We start from the raw sequence: 20,881 nt of genomic DNA, 5'->3' as shown, positions 1-20,881 counted from the left end.
TTTAACATGGGCCTGAGTCAGACTGATTTTCTTTGCATTGGATTCCCCCCCCCATTGGCTAATGTATTTCATTTAATTAAATTATATTTTTTATTGGGTTGAAGGGGGTTTCTCATCAACATTATCAGGATCAGCACTGACAATATTACCTAGCTTGGGTAATGAAACCTCTGCAAGAAAACAACCAAGCTCAGAGAGCGTCAAGGACCCCTCATACCACCTTGAATAAATTTGGGAGGAACTGATGGTGTTGGAAGAAATAAATAGTTGCCAAAGCACCTATTCTGTTCTTGATAATCATGCAGATATCAACAATTGATGACCACTGAGATGCATTATGGAACATATAAAAAACATGGTACTCTTGATAGGAAAAATTAGAAAAAGATGGACATCTAGATAAAAACCCATATTATTAATCAACTTTGCTGAAATAAAATAACTCCATGTGTTTTATAGTTTGGCTAAGTAGAAGGCCAGAGGCTTGAATTTTTTTTAAATTTTTTTTTGCAACTCTCAAATATATTTTAAGACAAGTTGCACAAGATGAAATGAAAATCTTAGACTTGCAGATGTTGCAAATATCCTCAATTATTTCCAGAAAAAATATATAAAGCATAGAGCTTGCTGAAAGAGTTACATTGTGAAAACCTGTGGTCAGTTTATGTACATAGATATATTTGTAACTCCTGTAGGAGTTTTTAGCCATATAAGGCAAAGGAAATGACAGCATTCAGGATTGTGAGTTTTGTGGTTTGGGAGTATAAAAGAGTTGGCTGAATTCAACAATAACACACAGGCTTTTAGGGAAGTCTTCCTGTGTCCTGTGCAGAATAAAGAAATATTGCTTCGATCTTCATCTTAGTGTGTTCAATTTGGTTTCATCACATAGTCTTGAAGGACGCACAGCTCTCCAGGGTTGTCAGGTGCATTTAGAGAGAAAATGGCCACAATAATAGCATTTATTTTATTCAGTACTCTTCTTCAAGCACTCCTTGCAGCAGGTAAAGAAAATGTGTTGATTCATTTTACCTGGGATAGAATATGTTGATCTTTGCTTTTCAGGGAGTGTTTGATTTTCAGGAAGTGTTTATTTAGGTAATTTATATAGTGTTTAGTTCTGTTGCATGACTCGTTTCTTACTTCTAAATCAAGGAATGAATGCTTAGCAGGGAATTTCTTAAATCCTGATATTGTCTTCTTTTTCCATTTTAGTTCCTCCTCCTTGTGTCTTCCCATTTATTTACAAAGGAGAAACCTACAATTCTTGCACTAAAGTTGCAAACGACAATCGCCCATGGTGTGCTACAACTCCAAACTATGATATATCTCCACAATGGAAGAATTGTGCTACTGAAGGTTTGACATATTTACATTTTTGAGCTACATTACTAGCTAGGGGTAGGAAATATAACAATTATCCTGAAACAGCCAACTGATTCCTTTTATAATGCTTCTAGGCCTAATCTGGTATATAATTAAAACAGGCATTATAGGAAATTTGTCTGCACTTTTGTAAGCTTAACCTAGCTCCACAACAACAATGTAACTGCCCATCAATGTGCATCTTTATTATACAAGACTACCAGAAATGGTTCAAATGGCTCAAATTACATAAAAAGCATTAATGTATTTTAGAAAAGTGCCTATGGTTTGGGTACATGATAATAACATTTCTGATTTATCATGATATGTGAACTCACTCCTTGTGAATCTTATTTATAAATCTTGTTTCATGATAGTCTCTTTTACCCTTTTCCTTTTTACCAAGGAAATTGGTTTGTTGGGTGGGCAGAGAAATTTCTTCCATAATTCTAAACCCACATTAGGGTAAGACTATTCCAAAGCAACTTTCAATTTTCAGTCTATTTTGGAAACTGGACACTTGTTTTTAAACATTGTGCTTGAAACATAATAGCAATAGCACTTAGACTTACCGTATTTTCCGGCATATAAGACGACTTTTTAATCCATGAAAATCTTCTCAAAAGTCAGGGGTCGTCTTATACGCCGGGTGCTGAAACTTTAGGGACAAGGCTGGCTGGAAAACCTGGAGCGGATCTCCCATTTTGTCTGCGCAGGGAAAGCAGGACCAATTGGAGAAGAAGCTGCAGTCTGTGATTTTTTACAGGCTAGGGTCTGGGCGTCTTTCCTTCTAAAGTTGAAGAGCAGCTGTAGTCTATTCCAACTTGAAAGGCAGGTGGGGAATGCTGCAGTGAAAGCAGCTGCTTAGCTCTAAGGACACATTTGACTCAGGAACTGGGCAGGCTGGCTGGAAAACCTGGAGCAGATCTCCCATTTGGTCTTTTTTTTTGTAATCCCATTTATATCCTGCCCTTCTTCGAAGACTCAGGGCGGCTTACAATTTAAAGCACAAATCAATGTGCTTAGCAATAGCCTTCATTCTATGTATATGCCTGCTTATTAGGGCTTTCGCCCCCCCCCCAAGCAGCATTATTAAAAGTCAGCTTATTGCCCCCAACAATCTGGGTCCTCATTTTACCTACCTCGGAAGGATGGAAGGCTGATTCATCCTTGAGCCTGGTGGGATGCGAACCTGCACTAATTGCAGGCAGCTGGTGTTACTTAAGGCTCTGCACAGGGAAAGCTTTAGAGTGAATTAGGAAAAGTTTAATCCACTTGCACTGTTTTATGTTTACATGTTTGATGACAAACAGCCTTATGTTTATAAGTGACAGTTTTCGTACTAAGTACCTGCATGTCATAAGTATTTGAATTAAAATTACCATATTAAAATCAAATCTGATGTTTTTAAATTTTTATTTGGTGTGCGTTGGAAGAGGGGTAGTCTTATACGGCAAGTATAGCCCAAACCCTATAATTTAACAGGAAATGTAGGGGGTCGTCTTATATGCCCAGTCGTCTTATACGCGGGAAAATACGGTATATACTGCTTTGCAGCCTCTCTAAGCAGTTTACATACTGCCCCCAACAATTTGGGCCCTCATTTTACTGATTTCAGAAGGGTGGAAGGGTGAGTCAAACTTGAGCTGATGAGAATTGAACTAGCCTGCAATACTGCATTCTAACCACTGTGCCACCATGGTTCATAAGATATATGACTCTTCGAATGCACACATGACAAAGGGCTCAAACAAACATATGAAACAAAAATCTGAAATAATATCATGTTGTTGTTGTTAGCTGCGAAGTCGTGTCTGACCCTTCGCAACCCTATGGACAATGTTCCTCCAGGCCTTCCTGTCCTCTACCATCTTCTGGAGTCCATTTAAGCTCACACCTACTGCTTCAGTGACTCCATCCAGCCATCTCATTCTCTGTCGTCCCTTTCTTCTATTGCCCTCAATCTTTCCCACCATTAGGCTCTTCTCCAGTGAGTCCTTCTTTCTCATTAGTTGGCCAAAGTATTGAGTTTTAGCTTCAGGATCTGGCCTTCTAAAGAGCAGTCAGGATTGATCTCCTCTAGGACTGACCGGTTTGATCGCCTTCCATAACAAGGGACTCGCAGGAGTCTTCTCCAGCACCATAGTTCAAAGGCCTCAATTCTTGGCTACAGTCCCCATCTGCAGTGATCTTTGAGCCCAGGAAAATAAAATCTGTCACTACCTCCATTTCTTCCCCATCTATTTGCCAGGAATTGAGAGGGCCGGATGCCATGATCTTGGTTTTCTTAATGTTAAGTTTCAACCCAACTTTTGCACTCTCCTTCTTCACCCGCAAAAAGAGGCTCTTTAGTTTTTCTTCACTTTCTGCCATTAGAGTGGTATCATCTGTATATCTTAGGTTGTTGATATTTCTTCCAGCAATCTTAATTCCAACTTTTGATTCATCTAGCCCTGCCTTTCTCATGATGTGCTCTGCATATAAGTTAAGTAGGCAGGGTGACAATATACAGCCTTGCCGGACTCCTTTCCCAATTTTGAACCAATCAGTGGTTCTGTGTCCAGTTGTCACTGTTGCTTCTTGGCCCACATATAGGTTTCTCAAGAGACAAATAAGATGGTCTGGTACTCCCAACTCTTTAAGAACTTGCCACAGTTTGTTATGATCCACACAATCAAAGGCTTTAGCATAGTCAATGAAGCAGAAGTAGATGTTTTTCTGGAACTCTCTAGCTTTCTCCATGATCCAGCGTACATTGGCAATTTGATCTCTAGTTCCTCTGCCTCTTGGAAATTCTGCCTGTACTTCTGGTAGTTCTTGATCCACATACTGCTGGAGTCTAGCTTGTAGGTTTTTAAGTATAACTTTACTAGCATGAGAAATGAGTGCGATGGTGTGATAGTTTGAACATTCTTTGGCACTGCCTTTCTTTGGGACTGGAATGTAAACTGATCTTTTCCAATCCTGTGGCTACTGTTGAGTTTTCCAAATTTGCTGGCAAATTGAGTGTAGCACTTTTACTGCATCGTCTTTTAAGATTTTGAATAGCTCAGCTGGAATACTGTCACCTCCACTAGCTTTGTTGTTGCTCAGCTTTTCTAAGGCCCATTTCACTTCACATTCTAGGATGTCTGGTTCGAGGTCAGTGACCACCTCATTGTGATTATCAGGGACATTAAGCTTGTTCTTGTACAGTTCTTCTGTGTAATTTTGCCACCTCTTCTTAATCTCTTCTGCCTCTGTCCCTGCCATTTTGGTCCTTTATCATGCCCATTTTTCCATGAAACATTCCATCTGTCCAATTTTCTTGAAGAGATCTCTGGTCCTCCCTATTCTATTGTTTTCTTCTTTTTCTTTGCACTGTTCATTAAAGAAGGCATTCTTATCTCTTCTAACTATTCTCTGGAATCTGCATTCAATTGGGCGTATGTTTCTTTTTCTCCTTTGCCTCCTTTCCTCAGCTATTTGCAAAGCTTCCTCAGACAGCTATTTTGCTTTCTTGCATTTCTTTTTCTTTGGGATGGTTTTGGTTGCTACCTGTTGTACAATGTTGCGAACCTCTGTCCATAGTTCTTCAGGCACTCTGTCTATCAGATCTAATTCCTTAAATCTATTGTATATTCAATAAGGATATGATTTAATTCATTCCTGAGTGGTCTAGTGCTTTTCCCTACTTTCTTCAGTTTAAGCCTAAACTTTGCAATGAGAAGCTCATGGTCTGAGCCACAGTCAGCTCCTGGTCTTGTTTTTACTGACTGTATAGAGCTTCTCCATCTTTGGCTGCAGAGCATATAGTCAATCTGATTTCTGTGTTGACCGTCTGGTGATGTCCATGTGTAAAGTCGTCTCTTGGGTTGTTGGAAAAGAGTGTTTGTTATGACCATTGTATTCTCTTGACAAAATTCTATCAGCCTGTGCCCTTCTTCATTTTGTACTCCAAGGCCAAACATGCCTGTTATTCTGGTTGTCTTTTGGCTTCCTACTTTAGCATTCCAGTCCGCCATAATGATAAGAACATCATTTTTTGGTGTTAGTTCTGTAAGGTGCTGTAGGGCTTCATAGAACTGGTCAATTTCATCCTCTTCAGCACTGGTGGTTGGGGCATATGTGAGATGGTCTCACGAGGTCGATGGATTGTTAAGGTGCTTCCAAGTAAAAGGCATCACGCAGGAATGTGATCATTTAAAGCTTTATTTAACGATAAAGTAAATAGAAAGAGTTTCCTGGCATGGAGGCCTCCATGCCTGGATTGTAAGCTAGCAGAAGAGAGAACAAAGAGAGAGCAAGCAAGCATAGCATGGACAGACAAAGAGCAGCCCCTTGAGCAGAGGTTTTTATGGGGGGTCTCAGGCCCTCCCTTACCATAAAACTCTCTTGCCAATGGGGCTGCAGGGGCCGGGGACCCCTGACCCACCAGTGGGAGCAAAGAAGCCTCTTTGCTCCCATCTGATGACCTTTTTGGGGAACTGCCATGGCTGGCACAAAACATCTAACAGCATAGACCTGGACTACTGTGATATTGAATGGTTTGCCTTGGATTCGAATTGAGATCATTCTATCATTTTGGGGATTGTATCCTAGTATTGCTTTTCCTACTCTTTTATTGACAATGAAGGCTACTCCAGTCGTGTCATCTCTTGTTTGACCACGTCCAGCTTGCCTTGATTCATGGATCTTACATTCCAGGTTCCTATGGAGAAAAAATCTTTACAGCATCGGACTTTCCTTTCACCACCAGACACATCCACAGCTGAGCGTCCTTTCGGCTTTGGCCCAGTCGCTTCATTCTTTCTGGTGCTACTAATACTAGTTCCCTGCTCTTCCCCAGTAGCATATTGGACGCCTTCCGACCTGAGGGGCTCATCTTCCAGCGTCATATCTTTTTGCCTTTTGGTATTGTCCATAGGGTTTTCATGGCAAAGATACTGGAATGGGTAGCCATTTCCTTCTCCAGTGTATCACATTTTGTCAGAAGTTTCTGCTATGACCTTTCTGTCTTGGGTGGCCCTGCACGGCATAGCTCATAGCTTCATTGAATTATGCAAGCCCCTTCGCCACGACAAGGCAGTAATCCATGAAGGGGAATAATATCATACAGAACACTATTAAAATAATATGTTTTATTGCTTTCTGTTATGCTTAGAATATGGTGGTAATTCTGGTGGAAAACGATGTGTGTTCCCCTATATGTACAAGAAACGTACTTATTACACTTGCACCAATGAAGATGCAGAAATGGGAAGATTCTGGTGTGCAACAACTGGAAGTTATGATAATGATGGACAATGGAGCTACTGTGCTGATACCAGTAAGATAACTGTGTGGTATTAGCTTATTTGGTGTAATTGGTATGTCTAGGGTATTGTACATAAAGGAAAGTAAGAAGACCTTTTAATTGATAAAAAATGGATAAATAAAGTTGAGAGTGGCACAGAAATGAATACATTTTGGAGGAAGGGAGAAATGATACTATATAGTTTAGAAGCAGGGCATATAGCCAAGGTCCTTGATTCAGTCTCTTAAATCTTGAGAAATAAGTTAATGGTCATGGAAGCTGATAATGTTCAATTAAAACACAAATAATGGTTGAATTAGGGGTGGACAATTAATTTCCCCAAAGAGCCATTGAGGAACTGGGGCTGCTGTGGAAGGCCAAACCAACAACTCCTGACTGAACTCCACCCACTACCCACTCACCTGCAAAGCTGTGCTTTGAGGACATGGCATTGGGTGTCTGAGCCCATCCCCTTATATGATGACCACTGCTGCCTCTTCAGGTTGCTACAGGTGAGGAATGAGCACTGTGCAGGTGCAGAAAAGGGCCTTCTCTCCTTGCCTTCCTGTGACTGCCAGCCAAGTGACAGAGCACCTGATCACTGTGCAGAGCCTAATATGGGCTTATTTTCCTGCCCCCTGCAGAGCACTTACTGTATTTACATTTGATTTCTATTTTCCAATTGACCTCATACAGGCCTGAAGGGACAGCCAAAGAGCTGGATGTGATTGGGGGCCATAATATGCCCAGTTCTAGTTTATTATATTAGTATCTCCAATTTGAATAATCATATGAGATTAAGTAATATGATTCACCTTTTCAAATAGATTTGTTTTTAGTATAATATGCTCAGTGGGTTAGGACGCTGAGCTTGTCGATCAGAAGGTCGGCAGTTTGGCGGATCGAATCCCGAGTGCCGCGTAACAGAGTGAGCACCTGTTACTCATCCCAGATTCTGCCAACCTAGCAGTTTGAAAGCACGTAAAAATGCAAGTAGAAAAATAGGGACCACTCTGGTGGGAAGGTAACAGTGTTCCGTGTGCCTTTGGCGTCTAGTCACATGACCACGGAGATGTCCTCGGACAAGCGCTGGCTCTTTGGCTTTGAAACGGAGATGAGCACCGGCCCCTAGAGTCAGAAACGACTAGCACACATGTGCGGGGGAACCTTTACCTTTACCTTTATGATATATTACAGATGAGCCAAAATACATTAACTTAAATGCTGAACCCCAAAACCAGTGGTTAATGACTCTCTTATTCACCTTTTCATCACTGTTCAGGACTAGCTACAAATTCACAGGGGGCATGTGTGTTTCCTTTTATCTACAAGGGACAATCCTACTCATTTTGCACAAAAGCTGGATCTTCTAGTGGAAAGCTCTGGTGCTCTTTAACCGGAAACTATGATACAGACCAAAAATGGACTTACTGTACACCCTCAGGTATGGAAAAACACATAATAGAAGGAAATACTTTGGACATTCCTGCTAACTAGCTCTGCTAATTTTTAGACTGGAAGAGGGGAGAATCATGTACAAATCCACACTAAGTTGCAAAAACTCTAGAGACCACTTTCTACCAGTTACCATTTATCAATCCAATTTATCTCTGAGTAGTATACTGGGAATAACATTGATGAACAAAGCATAAAAAGATGTTATATATCTAAAGTAAGACAATACAAGAGTAAATAAAGTCATTTTTATCTTAGAAATTGATTCTTGAGGACTACAAGAATATATCCATGTTGGGTTTTTTGGCAACAAACTAGAACTGATTTGCCATTCAGGGATATGTTTTCTATTTCTCTATAAACATGAGATTTCTTATTGATCACCATCTCCAGTGATAGCCAGAAGTTACCTGTTCAGTTTAACACACCTCTAATAAGAAGAAGTGGTAGAAGTGCATTGAAAAAAGTCACTAAGTAAACAATTTATTTGGGCTATTTGAAGCAGAAAGAAGATGCCTAATAGTTTGCAGTTGTAGCTGAAGGTGAAAGCAGAAGGTCAACTGAAGGTCAGATAACAGAAGATTGATACATCAATTCCTATGGAAGGAAAAATTATAAGATGTGTTACTGTACAGAAAAGACTATGATTAGATAGTACCTTAGCTTGCATTTGTATTACATGTTTGTACATTTTTATTTTCTTAGTCCACCTTTACATAGGGAAGGATTAGTAGGAGCCATTGGGCAAATAACCAATTGAATTGAAAAAATAGTTTTAATATTTCAAATTAAAATCAAATTGTAACTATTTAAATTGAAAGTATTTGCTGGGCCAATTTGATGGTGTCTTTAGTAGTGTAAAGATCACAAAGGTATCAGGACATAAGGAAGTGCAGTGCTTTGGATTCAAAGTTGATAATGTGCTTTGAAATAAGTAATAAGTTGAAGATTTCTCTGGAATGCGAGGAAAATGTATGTTTAGGGTTAAAGAGGTAAAGGCATGCAGCCATATGCAGTCTGCATGCCTAGGCCTGCTCTAAAACACCTTTTTGACTTTTGATTTAAGCCCTCCCTATTTAGGATAGTGAGTGAGGAGACACTTAGCAGCTGTGGAGCCATCACTGGCCATGAGTTCATCAAGGAAAAAAGTGTTTTCCTCAAAATGCCCTCAGAATGCTATCTGATAACCTTTTGCGACTATAGAAATTAATCTTCAGCTAGTAAGTTATTCTTTTGTTAGAGGATTTAGGAAGAAGTAATGGCAGGTGGGAATAAATGTGGAAGGCAAGGGGGAGGGGGAATAATTGAATGAAAGTGGGCTTAGTCCATAGAACGTCTTTTAGGAGTCCTGCTTAATTTATTCTCCCATTATATTTCCTTTTCAGTACTCCTTTCTTGCAAGTTTCCCTTCAGATTCAACAACAAAGATTACCATCATTGCACAAAAGATGGTGCTTATGATGGCCAGTTTTGGTGTGCCACAACCGCAAACTATGACAAGGACAGGAAATGGAGAGCATGTGCCACTGAAGGTAGGAGAAACTACAGTGCGGTATAGGCACCTGTTTTCCCCTTTCCCCTCAAAATCCAGAGACTCTGAATGGCTACAGTGATATTTCAATGGAACAAATAAATGTCCTGTCAGAGGGGAATTTTCATGCAACGTGAGATGTGCAAATCAAGATCTTCAATTACAGATAAAAATGAAATCCAGATTAAGGATGGGAAAACAGGTCCGTGTGAGTCAACTGAAATATTTGCAGTGGATGGATGTGAAAGTGGAAACGGAAAAGAAAATATATAGGGAAAATGAAAGTACTGGAGTGAAAGAATGCATTCTTGGTGAGGGACAGCAATAAGATTAATTGACATGGAGTAAACAACAAATATTGTTGATGGTAAGGTAAAAAAATCCCAGGTTTTTAAAAAAAAGCGGTGTAGAGAAAAGGATGCAGAGCATGGCTTGTGGAATTCTTTCCAACTCTTTTACTGCAGTGGCCACATGTTTCTGTGCATGTGTGAATTAGGAAAATATAAGGTGGGCTATGTGTGATCAGAACTGGGTTACATGATGAAGGATTAGGCTTAGACAGGAGCAACCAGCCATATTCCAAGCTTCTCCTCAACTGTTTCTACCATAGGAATTCCTCCAGGGAGATTTCAAATTTATTTTGTTTCTGCTGCCATGCTTCATCCAATCTGTTTTAGATTTGATCTTTCTTTTGCTGCCTTCTCTTTCCATGCCCAATTTGTTTTTATTCTGTTCAGTTTTCAGACAACTAGCACAATAAAGGACAGAGTCCCACCCTTCTTTACAGCAGCAGCGGCAAAATAAATAAATAAAATAGGATATGAGCATAACCTATATATTGCACATTCTGACAAGGCATCCGAGCAGGATTTAAATGGAAGGCAGTGTGTTTGCTGCAAATGCTGGAGAAGGAAATACAGGTAGTCCCCAGTTAAAAACTGCAATGGGGGGCAACAACTCTGTTGCTTAGTGATGTGCTAATTAAGTGAAAGATCACATGACCATACAGGATTTATAGCAGTTCTGGGTTGTTTGTTAAGTGAACTGCACGTGGTTGTTATGCATGACATCATGAGATGATTGTCAACTTACTGCCAGTTTCTCCATTGATTCTGCTTGTTGGAAGCCATTTGTGAAGCTCGCAATTAGCAACCATGTCACTGTGGGACACTGCAATCATTATAAATGCATGCTAATTGTGAAGTGCTGAATCAGGATCACATGTCATAGGCCTGAGTTTGTGGGTTTGTGACCTTCCTAGTTGACTATCAATTACCCATGGTTGTTAGGCATGAAATTATGTGACTGTGAGTTCTGATTTACTGAACTTGTCAGAAATCAGCTGGGAAGGCTGTAAATACTGATCACATGATCCAGAGATGCTGCAACTGTCATAAATACATACTGTTTGCTAAGCGCTCAGATTTAGGGATGATATGATGGTCATAAGTACATGAACCGGTTGTAAGTCATTATTTTTCAGTGCCATTACAATTTCAAATGGTTATTACATGAATGGTTGTAAATTGAAGTTGATTTGTAGAATCTTCATGGACTTGCCATGGTTAGATAAGAGTTTTAAAGGGAGCTGGAATGTGGAGAGGACACATTCATTCCATGCTTGTCTTATGGTCTGAGGCTCTTTTCCTCAGCTTCAGCCTTTATAGTGTTCCTCATTCATAAGATGTCTCTGAGCTTGTGAAAGTTTAGGTAAGTGTTGTCTCTGCAGATAATAATCTATTTCTTGTATGTCAAGTTCCTGCTTCCTGTAATGGTTGCAATATAAGTTGTGAAGGGGCTTTATAATGAGATTATTATCTGTTATTACCTTGCGGCCTTCATGGATTTTCATTATCAGACTTATTTTGTCCTCCTTTCTTAATTTATATGCCAGCCATCTTCCTGTTTTATTAGAAACTAAAAGTGTTTTTGTTTCACATAATTTCAGTTTAGTTTTTATTTCCTGAAGTGTTAATGTGGACAAGTTTGGACATAACAGTTTAACTTGATGTAAAATTTTAAAGTTCATTGGCATCTTTGCAATTCAATTTTTTTCTTTCAAATTTCATACAATATTTTTTCCATCTTTTCCTGACACTTTTTTAATGTATATTTTATTGATTTTTACAGTAACAATCTTTAGTATTTTGTAAGCAAGACGTTGTCTGGTTTATATGTTTGACATTAATATCATATAATATCTATTCCTACTCTTTATTCCATTTCTCTAACCATTTATAATTTTTCCCCATGTTTGAAAGTATTCTGAATCTTGCTTCCCCTTCATTTTCAATGTGAGCCTATCCATTTCTGCACAGTCCAAAATTTTCTTAATTATGTCTTCTTCAGATGGTATTTCTTCATTTTTCCAGTATTGAGCAAATGTAATTCTTGCTGCTGTTAATATATATGATATTAAGTATACACATTTTTATCATAATTTTCTGAAATTATACCTAAAAGAAATAATTCCAGTTTATAGTCTACATACACTCCTATCATCTTTTCTAGCCAGCTATGTATTTATGACCAATAGTTCTTTGCTTTAGGCAGTTGTGGGATTCAAATATGTGAACAACTGGTTCTCTGTGTGGATGCTGCTTCCGGAAGTCCATTCTGGGCCTGGGCAACAAAAAATTAGCTACCGGTTCTACCGAAGTGGTGCAAACCAGCTGAATCCCACCACTGGCTTTAGGTCATGTCCACCAAAGATGATAATATGTGCCTGAATTTGTCTGCATGTCCAACAATTGTTAGACATATTTTTAAACATTTTTGCTAGTCTTGCATCTATAGAACATTTTACATAAATTTTCTTTATAAGTAGCTGCCCTTGTTATTTTGCAGTTTCGTTCCCATAGGTTTTGCCATTTTTCTAACTACATTGTGCCCAAAGTTTTTTGCCCAAGTTATCATTGTTTCTTTAACTTGTTCATCTTCCATCTTTAAATTTAACAGAAATCTGTACACTATCTTAATCAATATGTCATCTGATGGCAATAGTATCTGGCCTAATGCTGTCAGGTCTTTGTAAAAACCATATATTTTTGCATCTTGCTTATATCTCATTTGCATTTGCAGATGTGGCCACCATGCCCTGTTCTTCCAATTCTTGTTTAGTTTGTAGTTTTCCATCAGTATTCAAGATATATTTGTAAGTCACAAGTTTCTCATAATTAATTAAATTTGGGTGTACGAAAGCCTCCATTGTTGAAATCCATGCTGGTATTTTCATATAAGTTCTTGATTTTATCTTTTCCCACTGACACTTTTCTTCTCTAGACAATTATGCTGTATAAAGTGGCCCCCAGGACCGCTTTACTGGCATCTCAAACAGTCATTAAATTTGTCCCTTTATTTAGGTTATTGTCAAAATATCCATTTAATGTCTTTTTTTTACAGCCCTTTATAATTATCTTCTTTTGTTGAATAGATTCATTTAATCTCCACCAATGATTCAAAATCTTTTTTCTAAGTATCCAAAAGAACTGGGTAAAAAAAAATGTAGGGGAGAGAGGTGGTGGTGGGAGCGCAGGAAATGCACTATTTTGCAAGAAGAGAGGTTAAAGATGTCATTTGGAAAAATGGAGTTTGGGGTCCTAGGCCTTCAGTCCTTGATAGGACAAAGAATAGGATTTCAGAGAGCTGAAATGTTTATGGATAAGATTAAAGTTCATCCCAATACAAAGGCTACCTCCTTTTTTATTTTTCTGTTTTCAATATCTACAGAATATGAAGGTAACTCCAAAGGCAAGCGCTGTTTCTTTCCATTCATCTACAATGGGAAAAGATTCTATTCTTGCACCAATCAAAATTCAGACAATGGAATATTTTGGTGTTCTGTCACAAGGAACTATGACAAAGACCGTCAATGGAGTTATTGTGCTGATATAGGTAAGATAAATCAGAAGTTGCTGTATTAAGAATCAGAAATCAGAAAGTAGAAGTCCTTTAAAATATCTGGGAAGAAAGTTTTATTTGACATACCTAGGAATAATGTCTATATAATGTAGGAAAATAAATGTGCCATAGTGATTATTGCAAACTAAAAGAGAAGAAAAAGGTATCTCTGAATTGGATGGAAGTAAATAATTTATTGGTATTATTAGCCTATTTGGTTAGAGATCTAGGGTAGCTCTTTATTTATTTAATCAACTTGTATGTCAGCTCTAGGCAACTTTAAGCACGTTACATGTTAGATTTAAAATCAACAATTTAATAATATAAAGAATTAATGATACCAATGGCATATCAGAGAAAAACATTAATAAAAAAGAATCCAGTTATTCATTATGCAATATAAATCCAATACTAGAGTAGATTATGAAGGACTTTGTCCTAAGGCCTGACAGACGAACCAGGTCCTTAAAGATGTATGAAATTGCAGCAGAGTCAACGCTGTACAGGAAGAATGCTGTTTTTGCAGAGTGGATGCAGCTGAAGGGGAGGGCCATCTCCTAGATCCTGCAAGGTGAAACTGTTCTATATCTGGGATTTGGAGTTTGCCAACTTTATCAAATTTTAATGGATGGACTGTTACAGGAGAAAGGTGTGATCCTATAGGTATCCAGGCTATACGCCAGTTGATAACTTATTATGTTTCTTTTTTTCTTTGAAAACAGCTGAACTGTATCTATGTATATTACAGAACTGACCATCTACCATTTCTTCTAGGACTATAGACCAGGAAGGCCTGTCAGACCATATGTGTAATTCCTCAGGTAGGACAAAAATGGAAAAAGGGGGACAAAATGCTTGAGATGCTAAGGTTATGTGGGAAAAGGATCCAGACACGGATTTTTTTTTCAGATGATTATAATATTCTCCTACAATTCTTTCCTCATATGATGGGTAACTGCTTGCTTGTTCAAGTTTCTAGTCTCCTTTTGCACATTCCAAAACTCCTCAAGGTTGTAGCTGATGAAAACACTAAATAGTAATTTATGCATCTGATCAGCTTAGCCCAGAACATAATAAAAATATTTACCTGCATTTTTCATGTCTATTCACAGACCAGTTCTTGTCCTACATAATAGCAGAAATATAATTCAGATTCTGTTTGAGGCCATAGCAATTTGAAACATCTCTTGACATTTGTACAAAATGGACTCAGTGCAATTTATAGCACTGCCCTTGAGCCATCCAATTATTTTATTTTTGTAGATATTCAAAATTTATTAAAGTTTACATTCACTTCCAGCACATGCAAGTACACTTATCTGCCTTAAAAAAAGTAAAAAAAAATACAAAAAAAAATTGCAACTGGTACCTCGCTTTGTAAAACCATTATGTTGTGCTCAATTTGTACTTTGCATCATGGTGACGTTGCTTAATACTTCTGCAGTGATGGTTGGATAATGATGCAAATCCTGGTGAGGGAATGTTCACAGATTCTGCTTGTGTAAAACAATATATATTTTTCCATGCTCTTGATAAAAGAAAATACCAAGATAGGTATTGACTTCTTTTTAGCACAATAGAAAATAATAACATTACAACCTCAACTTTTTACTTTTACACAATGACACATACTAGCCTTTTCTATAACAACAGACTTATCTAATTAGCAAAACCAAACTCAAAATTTAATTTTTTTCTATCACAAGCACAAAATCCAGAAGCAGTTTCCAAATGGAAACAAAATTATTCTTTTCTGTGATAAAACAGAATTTAAATCATTCTTCTTTCTTGCTGTGGGAAATAATATATGTTTTTGTTTACACTTATTAATCTTTATCATCATTGATGTTAACATCATTTACTATACTATTTCAGATTCTTTAACCTTAAAGGGGAAAACATTTTTGAACATATATTTTAAAACTCTAAACTTTTCTTTAAAATATTTCTAAAATCAATGAATTCTAAATTCTAATACATCTTTTTATTTTCTTTTAAAATTAATATATTTAAATTCACTTTCAATAATATTTTACAAGCTTTAGGAATCACTCAAACACTGTATATGAAAAAAAATTTCAAACTCACTTTTATAAACAAAAGATCACATTAAAGCTTTCTTTCAAGTACATATATCAGACTTGTAGAAATCCATCCTAACTCCAATTAACTCATTAAATTTAAGTCACTCCCTCCAACTTATCCAGATAGAAAATATCTTCTTCACTTGAATGTCTATGAAGTCTCATTTTCTCAAATAATTCTTAACCTTCTTAGTATCTATGAATTAAAAACCCCAAACTTGTCCTCTTGAGAATTATAGATTTGCTTGGAGCTCTTCTCTGGGAGGGTTGTACTGTATTTAAACCATCTTCATAATAGTTTATCATCAAAGTTTTAAAAAAGGTATTTCATGGTGTGTTTTTTTTAGTTTGCCTGCAGGAATTCTTTTCCTTATCATTTAACAATAAAAGAGTCTCAAAAATGGCACAAATCTTCAGATTGAAAAAGAACCTCTTTTAGCTAGTAAAGAGAATAACCCCATCAAATGATTAAGAAGTGAAATTCTTGGCTTATTGTCCATCTGAAAAATAAATTCCAAAATGTTGGCTTTTTCAACAATGAAATACTTTGTTCTGTACCAGCCTGCTACCGGCCCTGCAGAAAAGGCAGGGACAACCCCTTTACAAACCGCAAGAGGCTGGAATTAAGCCTGCCAAATTTATTAAGATAAAACAGAGCAAAACAAGACATCAACCATGAAACAGGAGCTATGAAACAGGAACTAATCAAGCGGTTGCCTGCAGCAAACCAGCCCTCCCATGCATTCCCCTTTTATACAGTTCAGGGCGTGGATTCTCTCTGCCTCCTTCCGAGGTGCCCCATTGCCTTCCTCTGTTTACTCCTGATTGACTGCCTCCTGCGTCGAGCGTCCTTGAACAGGGCCAGCTGTGGGTCATCTTCATCCACGCTGTCAGGCTCACACAGCTGGGTCTCTGTGGTGACCAGGTGGGAGGGGCCTGGCTGAGGGCTCTCATCAGCAAGCTCTTCAACACCCCCCTCCTCCTCTGAGTCATCCGACCCAATTGCCGAACCCACAGGCTGACCCTGAATCACAACATACTTGCAGCCCCATCCTTAGCTGAACAACTCATGAACTTATCCAAAGCACAGCTCCTGAGGCTTCATGAAGACTGCTGCTGTATGGAATATCTCCCTAAACCAGGAAAATAATATAAACTAAAAGAATGTCTTTTCCTTCCATTAGTAAGCTGAAAAAGAGATAAGCTTCCTTAAGGATGGCCATCTTCACAGGATTTTTTCCGCCTTTCTACTTCATGTTTTCTCCTTTTCTCCTGTCCTGGTTTCCCATTATTTTCATTTTCTTTGTATTTTATATTGTGATAAATTAATAATTTAAAAAAATCAAGAAAATGCTGAGGAGGGACAGAGGGAGGAAAAAGTGTAGATTTATGTCTACATGTTTTAATCTGAATGCTCTGAAATCTTTAATTACTTTAGAGAATAATATTCAAAGAACATGTTTTGGTTTCTTAAATTTCAGTGCTCTATGCTCTTTCTTTCTTCCAAAATCAGAAAAGATAAAGAGTTATATGTGAAACTGAAGAGTGGTTTGAATAATACTGGATGCTCATAGTTTCTTTCTTTTTTTCTAAAAGCAACCTATGTAGAATACTCATCACTTCTGAATGAATTGTCTATATTTTTGGTGTCTACAATATAAAAAAGAACACAAATGGATTTTAAACTTATTTTAAGTTACAATAACTTCCTGACTCTTGTAAGTGGAAATATTGAACTCTCTTGAACATTGGTAACTGCATCAATTTTGTTTTCTCCCCAGATCAACAAAATCAAGACAATATTGGATGTTTGTGATTCCGGGGATGATAATTTTTGAATGGAAGTTATGGTTATGTGCCAACTGTCACTTTACTTTTGCAAACTTATTACTGCAGAAAAGACATATCTAGGTCTGCTAGAAGCTCACACTTTGCATTATTTTACTAAGAGCCTTCTGTATTTATAATTATGCATGAAAGAATCAGCCAAGAAATCATTTTATTGCCAGATATGGGCATTTTTAGTAGGTTCCAAGGCACCTTTATTTGTGCCATCAGAATTTGTAAGTAATCAATTAATTTCCCACCATTTTAAGTCTACTTTAAAAATTTTATCTTTAGAATAGTGTAGGTTTAAAAGATACTTTTTAATTGAGGTTCCTTTTAATGTTTAAAAAGCCAGTAAAATATTTCTTATGTTGCTTTTTTATTATGGCATTCAATATTGTAAAGTATAGCAGAAAAAAGCATACTGGCCCTTGAAATATTTTATAGATCATGTTTAAACTACTGATCAATCAGTCTGAATTCCCATTTTCCAATGGCACTTTCCAATCTTCTAGAAATATGAGTGATTATGATATCCTCTTTTTGCTTTGAATTGCTAGATGTCTCCTGATCATTTCTAAATATCTGTTTCTTTGTAATAAATATTTTAGCAGCAAACTAGAGTGTATTCTTTTCAATTGCATGAATTGGTTTACACAACCTCTCTAGATGACCTCCACAAATAGATTAATTTTCATGTCTGATAGTTGATCTGCTGTCCTTTTACATTTTGAATTAATCAGGAAAATGAATTGATTTTTCAAATTGTCAAATTGATTTGCAAGTACATGATTCTATTTAGCTATTTGATCTGAACCATCATTCTGATTTGTAAAATCAATTCAGTTGGGGGATTTGATTAATGTTAAATACTGAGTTCGATGAGGCATTGATCAGGCAGCTCTTTATTGAAGGAACACAGAAGTGAGTCTAACAGCCACTTGTCTTCTATTTATACCAGACTGCCACTAGGTGACAGCCAATGAATTTAAAGCACCATTTGCCACCCAAAGTGCAGGCTTGTAGCTAACAAGAAAACAGTTAGAGACTTGATTTAAACATATCCAGCTAACAGCTTATAACTGCCATTACAAATTGGGTCAATACACAACATCCCTTCCCCCTAGATAAATCAACATATCACAAATAATGAATATAATCTTGTAAGTAAGCAGGTGGGTTTCACACCCATTCTGATCACCGTAGCATTATTGGAGGCCCTCAATCTACAAGCCCTTTAGATGGGCTGGGTAGACCGGGGCTCCTAGACCTGCTCGCCTTGGGTAGACCAGTATCTTTCTGAATATTCTGGCTAGGTAGACTGGTGCTGTCCTGTGCAGTACTGTCAGATTGATTGGTGCCTGTTTCTTCAAATGCAGCAGAGTCTGACAGTCTGGGGAACAAGTCTGCTAACAATTCCTGTTCAGGGAACATAATCTCAAAAGTCTGTGGTGACTCAGACGTGGCTAAGTCACCATGCATCTTTTTGCTAGTCTCACAAGACTTAGGAGACTCAGGCATATGGAGGTTACCAGGCAACTCCCAGCTCTCCTCTCTGTCAGTGGCCAGGGTTTGATTAGCCTGCCACCGTCGCAGTTGGTCTATGTGGGGCCGAACCACACGACCGTCTTCCAGGGCCACTTTGTACAACAGTGGCCCTGACACCTTACAAATCACAGCTACCACACATGGTGCCCCCTGTCCATAGTTTCTCACCCAAACTTTCTCACTCAGTTGCAGATTCCGTGGGTTGCACTGTTTCTGCGGCTGCCTGGTCAGAATGGAGACAGTCCAGCTTTGTGATCAGCTGATGTCCCCATCTGCTGGGCTGTGGCCCATTGAGGTGCATGGAGTTGTGTGCTGGCAGAGCAAAAGGTCTGCCAGCCAATGATGCCAATAACCAGTTGTTAGTCTCTTTAATGAATCCTTGGTCGTCCTGACTGTTAAATATTCAGTTCTTGCAGGCATTAAGTGAGATGGAGTGTTGAAACAGCAACAAGTTTATTTAACTCAGAACAGAAGCAGCCCTAATAGTTGCTGTGCAGCTATTTATTCTGTTAGCCTCTAGGCAGTGACCAATGGGCTTGAAGTAACAGTTTCCTGCCCAAAACCTAATTATCTGCCTGGAGACAGTAAGTTTGGCTTCAGTAGCAGCAACCATTACAACACAGGAATCTAGGTCAGACATTTAAGCAAGTGATCCAAGGCATTTAAGAAAACAGTTTAAAGCCAATACATTATACTCCTTCCCCTAGATAGCTCAAACTCTCAATTGTTTTACATAATCTTGCAGGTATTTAGGTGGACTTCTTGACCATTCAGAATGTCTAAGGGTTGCAGGGGTCTATCTGCTTCCCTGCCAGGCTGGGTAGACCAGGACTCTGAGGTTCAATGGAGTTGGGTTGATATGAGTCAACCTTTGGCTGACCAGTCCTGTTTGGCCCAAACCAAAGTCCAATCATGCAGCAAAGTCTGCAGGGCTGTTTCTCAGTGCCGTTTGCCTGCCTTGTTTGGCAGATTCAGTCTTTGTGTCCGGAGAAGGCTCTTCTATGGCCGTTTCCCTGTTAACTTGAGGGAGAGTTCTGTCAGAGCTTGCAAGTCTGTCGGAGCTCGCAAGGCCTTCTGCTGGACTGCTGTCATGTGGGCCCTGCATGTTGCCCTCTTGGTAGTCCTGGGCTGGTGGCTGAGCTGCCTGCCACCAACGCAGCTGGTCAATGTGTCCATCTTCCAGGACCACCTCATAGGAGAGTGGCTCTGACAACTTTACAACCACTGCTGCCACCCACAAAGCCCCTTGCCTGTAATTCCAGGTCCAAACCTGGTCACCAACTTGCAGACTGCTGGGTGCCTTTGGCTGTGCAGAGTCCAATGCAACTTGGTCATGGTGTAACCTGTCCAGCTTGGTGATCAGGTGTCAGCCCCATCATAGCTTGGCTGGGCTTCTGCCAGTGGTTGTGCAGGGTGTTGTGCAGTCTGTGATGCCAATCACCTGTGACAATCGTTTGAGGGATTCCTTGGTTGTGCAGACCATTCTTTCTGCTTGGCCATTCGAGGCTGGGTGAAAGGGAGCCGATGTGGCGTGCCTTATGAGATTTGCCCTGAGGGAGGACTGGAACTCTGAAGCAGTGAACTGAGCCCCATTGTGTGAGACTAAGACATCTGGGAGCCCATGTGTTGCAAAGATTCTGTGCAGTTCCTGGATGGTCCTGGCAGTTGTCATAGTGGGTACTGGTGCAGCCTCTAACCATTTAGAGTGGCTATCGACCACTATTAAAAACAGCTGTCCCTGAAAGGGCCTTGTAAAGTCAATGTGGATTCTTGACCATGGTGTGTGAGTGTCCTCCCATAAGTGGACAGGGGCCTGTGGCATCTGGCATGTGTAGCAACCATGTACTTGGGCCTCAATAGCTTTATCTAGCCATGGCCACCAAAGGTAGCTCCTCA

At 38.9% G+C, this 20,881-nt stretch overlaps 1 protein-coding gene across 1 annotated transcript; it reads left to right on the top strand.

Annotated features, from left to right (window-relative positions):
- Positions 1–837: 837 nt before the first annotated feature.
- LOC310650233 (epididymal sperm-binding protein 1-like) lies at positions 838–18,047 on the top strand. The gene is made up of 8 exons (XM_083379067.1): positions 838–1,004; positions 1,216–1,359; positions 6,509–6,673; positions 7,923–8,084; positions 9,481–9,627; positions 13,356–13,520; positions 14,301–14,347; positions 17,392–18,047. The coding sequence occupies exons 1-7, from the start codon at positions 944–946 to the stop codon at positions 14,306–14,308; spliced, it is 852 nt and encodes a 283-aa protein (XP_083235193.1). The 5' UTR covers positions 838–943; the 3' UTR covers positions 14,309–14,347; positions 17,392–18,047.
- The last annotated feature ends 2,834 nt before the right edge of the window (positions 18,048–20,881 follow it).

This window comes from Vipera ursinii (assembly GCF_947247035.1).
Source record: "Vipera ursinii genome assembly, chromosome: Z".
Lineage (NCBI taxonomy): Eukaryota > Metazoa > Chordata > Lepidosauria > Squamata > Viperidae > Vipera > Vipera ursinii.
Note: the sequence above shows the minus strand (reverse complement) of the source record. Positions and strands in the feature narration are given on the sequence as shown.